General features: G+C 39.2%; 1 protein-coding gene across 1 annotated transcript; it reads left to right on the top strand.

Annotated features, from left to right (window-relative positions):
- The first annotated feature begins 889 nt into the window (after positions 1-889).
- On the top strand, positions 890-1,855 carry LOC120049481 (homeobox protein HMX1-like). The gene is made up of 2 exons (XM_038995746.1): positions 890-911; positions 1,245-1,855. The coding sequence occupies exons 1-2, from the start codon at positions 890-892 to the stop codon at positions 1,853-1,855; spliced, it is 633 nt and encodes a 210-aa protein (XP_038851674.1).
- Positions 1,856-6,971: the final 5,116 nt, after the last annotated feature.

Here is a 6,971-nt window from a genome sequence, read left to right as displayed (position 1 = left end):
TTTATCTGCGGATTCTCTCAAGGTCTCACACTCTTCACTCGAGCTCTCATGGATAGCTCGACAGACTTCGATAGAAATAGTAGGCATAACTGAAAAAAGCAAAAGATACATCCAGTAATGTCTAAACAGAGCGTAAGTATTTAAAAGTTATTTATTTATCGGTGACTAGGTGGTTTGAAAACGTCGAAATATGCTTGATAAGGAACCGGAGTCTCAACATCATGGTCCAACGTCAAGAAGCTCATCATTTTCAATTGAGAATTTACTTCGCTCTACTACCAGGACTACAGACAGGCGGTCTACGACCGAAGATGTGTTTTTTTATAAAGAAACGGGACTGTCTTTCAACCAAGTCGCTGTCATTGAGAGCCGCTGGGGCCAAGTGGAGCGTCAAGTGTCCTATTTTGGGTTAAACGCCCAACGCCTTGCTGAAGCCGGTTGCATTTCAGACTGGTGTGGGACATCGCCCAATAAAGCTTGCAGCGATTTACAGAGTAAGTGTCACTTTTGTTAATTGGCCCTTATGTTTATGCCTGTATGAAAGAGACATAGCCTAAAAGCACACCAAACTGTAGCTTGCTTACTACTAGCTGATAGCCTACACTGTTCAGGCTGATCCGCTCAACAAGGAGCATGTGAGGATAGCCTACGCATTTCCTCAGATAATGAGGGTAAAAACAACTTGAACGAGCTGTGATCTACAATGCTTGGAGGTTGCTGTGCGTAATGTTAGCCGTCATTTTCAATGGCAATACACAATACATGGTGACATGGCAGTAAAAATAGACAACATTACATAGCATTTTTTTGTCATGCATAGCCCATATATCCTGCAACAAACCATAACAGCACACAGTATTCGCTCTTACCCGGTGCGTAAAACATCTCCATGCGGTTCCTCTTTACACGGGGTATGGCACGCCACTCAAATACATTTCAAACGTAACATTGATTGGAAATTGAGTTTATAAACCAGAATTATGGTGCTTATACATTTGCAAGGCTACTGTGTTTCATTACAAGTTTCATTACAAGCTATAGGTCATCGTTTTTCAAGTCGATATGTGGCCTGCCCGCAGCACTTAAAAAATTCGACTACCATCGAAAAATGCAATGACGTATCAGGGTTGATATCATGATTGAGAGATGATCATGCACGTATTCATCTCTATTGGCCGGTGCGAAAAATGTAGCAGAAACAGTTTACCAATGGCATTCCTCATGATACTCCCCGTTTATTTCAGGTCCGCAGTGCCACTCCAGCAACTCAGATGACCCCGGATACTCCCTACCAACCAGCGACCGGGATTCCCCGGCTCTACCGGAGCCAGTGGAAGACCACGACGAACGGAACGAGAGGGCAGAGTGCAGTCAGACAGACGACAAGGATGACGAAACAGGATCCTCCTGCTTCGCGCGAGACGATAGTGACACACCTGATACGAAAGCAGCTCGCAAGAAGAAGACCCGCACCGTGTTCAGCCGGAGTCAGGTGTTCCAGCTGGAGTCCACCTTCGACATGAAACGCTACCTGAGCAGCACTGAGCGGGCGGGGCTGGCCGCTTCTCTACAACTTACCGAGACTCAGGTCAAGATTTGGTTCCAGAACCGCAGGAACAAGTGGAAGAGACAGCTAGCTGCCGACATGGCGTCCACGAGTATCGCCTTTTCGGCTCAAAGGATTGTCAGGGTTCCTATTCTTTACCACGAGAACGCTTCACCTGGGACACTGAACGCAAACCTGGCACAGGTGTCGCCACCCTTAGTGGGTTTTTCGAGTACTGTGAATTTTCCCATCTCCCAGTTCACCCACCCCATGTCTTTTATAAGATCACAAATGACAGGCCTAGTGTGAGGCACACATTATTGGTGTATTATATTAAACTAACAATTTGAGTATTGGACACAGTAGAGACAATCCCTTCAAGAGTTTATTGCTGAGGGTGACTTTATTGCAAATCACCAAGATCACAGCCACATTCATAAGGGGATGACACTCATTGAGCAACCTGTGTAGCATATAGCCTCAACTACTTTATTTTAATATGCAAGTTATGAGCATGGGGTTACGGGAACTGTATTCTTTCATATTTCATATTTCTTATTTAAACTGGGTTTCAGTTGACATTTTGTACACAAGAGTTGTCTGATCAATGTAAATAAAATAGATAAAGTGCACACCATGTTTCATGTTTATTGTGTTGACGAAAAGGCCTGCTTTGTATTCTCATAATTAGCACGAAGGTATATTATGTTGATAATTAGTCTCATTAAGATTCTGTCTGACCAGTGGCTAGGCCTATGTCCATTGAAAATACACTGAAAACCTAATCCAACCGCAGTAATACGCATTTTCCCTTTCATAATACATAAACATTCACCAGGATATTTTCAAGGCCAAAATGTTTATGCCCCTGCATTTAGGCCTAATTTGCGAAATTCCACACCAATGTTGAGTAGACACAGATTTCTAAAGTGACGACTGAAAAGACATTTCTTCTTATAGTTTATCAGTGTATTTTTTTAGGTTCAGTGGGATATAGGGGCACAGGTAATGGAACGTTTTACAGTTTTTTGACACTTCGAATTGAATGTAGGCCTATATGGTACTTATCATCAGACTGAAATTGTCAATAAAGTTGTGTAAAATGATTCATTAAATTAAATAGATGAAATTAACCACAATAGAGATAATGGAAATTGATTTTTGTCAAATTAGGACATTTTAATAAAACATTTAGAATATAGGCTATAGGCCTGATATCCTAACATAATTAATTAACCTATTACATTCCTAAAACCTCAATCTCCCTAGTATGCTCAAAATAAAATGAAACTACAAGACGTAATTATGATTCATCTTTTGTAGAGTTAATATCAGTGCCCGCATAACGCATTAACGTTTCAATGCATATGATTAATGGGAGCAAAAGTGATAAAGTATAGGCCTACATAGCTGACTGGTTCATAACAGTCTCAATTGTATGAATGTGACCACTTCAAATCAAATCAAATTTTATTGGTCGCTTACACATATTTTGCAGATGTTACCGCAGATGCAGCGAAATGTTTTGTTTCTAGCTCCAACCGTGCAGTAATACCTAACAATACAAAACAAATATTGTTTTCCACTCCATATAGGCCTAGAATATATATTTTGGCTAGCCATATGCCAACTCTTCATGTAATTCTGAAAACCATTGGTAAACATCTAAACAAAAATCTTTGGACACTACTTAACTGTATCGTGAATATTCCCCCGAAGGAAACAATCCAGGAGGTTAACTCTAGTCTTGCCTAAGGATGCTTCCCGCCATCATCTGATATTTGGCGTCACGCTGCCTCGCAATCTCACCAATCAAAAACGGCTAAACCACAGTCTTCTGGTTCATTGAATAACGCTATCCTACGCCCTGGTGTAGTTGCAATCGAGGAGCAATGGTGCTTGGAGTATATCTAGGCTTCGATGTTTTGGGGAACTCAATTCACCATTTAGAACACAAGGAAAATTATAAATTTCGGGGAATATGAACAAGGAGGCTATTCCCTGTCGGACTGCTTCATTGAAATTCACTATTGACAATATTCTTAATCTGAAGCAAAACAACAAGAGCAATTTAGACGCATATGATGCAAAAGGACAGAGCGACACAAGGTGTACAAATTATTTTACGCCCCGATATGAGGACTACGATGTTCAGAGAAGTCATGAGTCAGACTACACAACCCACGAAACAGGTGAGCCCATAGTTGGTTGGGTTTAAATAGCCCTTTAATGTTTTGCATTTGTTCATTACTGGTAAACAATAACAGCTGAGCAATTAAAACACTATCTAGCCCAGGCTACTTCAAAGTCTGAGTTATGTAATTTTTCATATTCCACTTACTGTGATCCAGTGGGTTTCACATATTATATTCGAGTTGGTGTCAGCATTGCATCAAAACAAGTTTTATCGCTTCATTTCACAGCGCAAACAAACAGCGCCCACCACGATGCAGCTTGTGTGCGTTCAGTCTGTGCGGAGGACGTCGACGCAACGAAGATGATTGACACTCGTCCAAGGACAGAGAGTACGAGCAGCTGCGACGACGTATCTGAGCAACATGAAGGAAACTCGAAAACCAACGCAATGGCAAAGAAGAAAACACGCACTATATTCTCCAAGAGGCAGATTTTTCAGCTGGAATCTACCTTTGACATGAAAAGATACCTGAGCAGTGCAGAACGGGCATGTCTGGCGAATTCCTTACAACTTACCGAAACTCAAGTGAAAATTTGGTTCCAGAATCGCCGGAATAAGTTGAAGCGACAGCTATCCACCGACATCGAAGGACCAGTTCCAGTCGACCACTTTTCAGATTCCGGGAAAAATGTGCAATTACCAACTATTTACAAAGATCGCAACATATTGGGTGGATGTTTACTACCAATGCCTTTCCCTGTTATGTATCCAGGAAACAGCGCGCCTTACATTTATTTCTCAAACGCTGGTAAATATTTTAGCATTTTCGATGCAGACGGTTGACTTTTAGGGACGTAGCCAACTCTGGAAAGCGCTACCCAGTCGATATCCATGCCAGTCAAAAACGTTTGGAATTAGAGCGCCAACTGACACGCGTTAGTAATGTTTTTATTATTTTTTAACTTCATTTTCAAGGATGTTAATACAAATGAAGCATCACTGAATATGCCCACTTTTTTCAGTGTACACACATATTAATAAGCCTTCCAGTTTATGGTAGCTCTCGTGACATTTGCGTCATTGACCAAAGCACGACATGCATGTGCCAAGTTTAGTCCTTCACAATTGCAAAACATTTAGTTAGTACAACGTTATATGGTTTCGAGTTGAATTAAAGAATTTGGCACAAGGGGAGCCTATATTATCGAGATAGCCTACACGTTAGTATTATTTTATATTATTATAAAGCATTATCATTATTTTTCATATTCTTCACACAGTTATTTCGTCTATGAATACACACCATACCAAAGTAGGATCTATGCATGAACTATTGGACTTTGATCCATATTATTTTGTACATTAATGGCATTTGAATGAATGTATGTTTATGCTTTGCTTGGTATTTGATGTTTGAACCATTGCTTCACTTTATTAGACCAACGTTATTATCAGCACCGTTAGTTGTTACTTGCTTCCTATAGTTCCATATAAGATTTTCTTACTATTATAGCTATACTCTGTCTTGAATTGTTGACATATCTTTCTCTCTGTGAAGTCGTATTAGCGTTTAATTTATATGGCCTTACCTTTGCAGTTCCATGTTCATTTGAAATACAGTATTTGTCTAAAACTATTTCATCTTATTATCTAAAAGCATTTCAAATGACAGATTATAAAGCTGTTGACTTATATCATGAAGATGATAATATGCAATAAAAATGTTGTAACGTTTGCAATTTCTGAGCTTGTTGAATTACATTTGGACTCAGTATATTACTTCAGATATTCAACATTCATATGGCAAGCTTCAATAAGTATTAATGTTATTGCTTTATGTTTTTTTCTCTCAAGTATTTTCTCTGAAGTAACATATGGATGCCTGTCTGCAGTTTGTGTAGTTACCCATTTAAACCTTTATTACATTTTCAAGCAAACTGGAATTAATTCGGTTCACCTTTACGCAACCATTACTGCTTAAGGTTACACAGATATCTTCAGTAACAGTTGTAAGAGGAACAATGTATCAACATTGAAGTTGCACTTTACTTGCAATGTAATTAGCATGTAAATAGAGTTTAACCTCAATTGAGGGTCTAAATTATTTTATATAACTACTACTATAAGCAAGTAGGACTTGAATGGTAAGAGAAGTGACAGACGTTCAGTTCTGTGCACTACCCAAAAACCATGCAGGGGTTGCTTGTTTCAATATAGGACATAATCGGAGAGTCAAATGATGGTTAATTCATGTGTAACCTTGTGTGTTTGCTGTTTATTCTATGTGTGTGTGTGTGTGTGTGCTTTTATGATGATCTATGTTCCTTATTTTCTGCTTTGTGTGTGTGTGTGTTTGCGTTCGTGTGTGTGTGTAATGGTGCATTATGTGCTTGCAACAGAGAAAGAAAGAAAACAATGAAGAAGAGAAAGAAGAGGAGATATGGTGCTTCATGGGTATTTGCATAGAGAAGGGCAATAGCGACTTGTGGAGAGATTTTTCCTAAAGGGCCACGCTGGCTGCACTTCCACAGTGTTTCCGGGTCACCTACCCCTTCAGTGGCAGAGCCTCGCGCTGCTTTCTCCCTGTCACAGCCGCTCAACGGCCTGCCACTGTTAACCTGTTCACTCAACCACTTAGTCTGCACTCAAATCAGTTGTTTTCTCTACTAAATTCCAACCTCTCATCCCTTGTTAAAGACTGAACACTCCAACAGCACATGGGCCCTTTCAAAACGTGAAGAAATAACAAGTGAAATGGGAAGTGATAATAAAAACGTGACAAGGTTGTTTATTACAGATGGAACAGACATATAGTAGAATTTGTCCGATCTTTTACCCATAATTGCATTCATGAAAAGTGGGATTATCAGTGGGATACACATGGTGAACCTCCAGTACTCATTGGTGCCTTTTAATAGCGAAGGAATACTGTGAATGAAGGTTGTCTGTGCAGACCTATGACCGAGAAAAATGGCAATAACTGCAAAATATTTTTGACATGAGTGACATTTATAAATGAAATACTAACACAAACACTACATAATTAACCATACTTAAATATACCACTTTCACAGTGTTATAAACAGTCTATAAGCAGTTGGAAAATATGTATAAATAATAAGCAAATAAGTAAATACTAATTAGCAAATAATACAACATTTGCAACCCTTGAAATTGGAAAGCGTTATCATTGCACGGGTCAAGTTATATATATATATATATATATATATATACATATATACATATTTCTCTCTTACACACACACACATATATATATATATATATATA

Source organism: Salvelinus namaycush, chromosome 6 (assembly GCF_016432855.1).
Source record: "Salvelinus namaycush isolate Seneca chromosome 6, SaNama_1.0, whole genome shotgun sequence".
In the NCBI taxonomy this organism is placed as follows: domain Eukaryota; kingdom Metazoa; phylum Chordata; class Actinopteri; order Salmoniformes; family Salmonidae; genus Salvelinus; species Salvelinus namaycush.
This window is presented reverse-complemented; position numbering and strand designations above follow the sequence as displayed.

Coding starts and splice junctions, on each gene's coding strand:
- LOC120049481 (XM_038995746.1), top strand. CDS start 890: ATGCGGTTCCTCTTTACACGGG. Junction 912..1,244: donor GCGGTTCCTCTTTACACGGG/GTATGGCACGCC, acceptor CGTTTATTTCAG/GTCCGCAGTGCCACTCCAGC.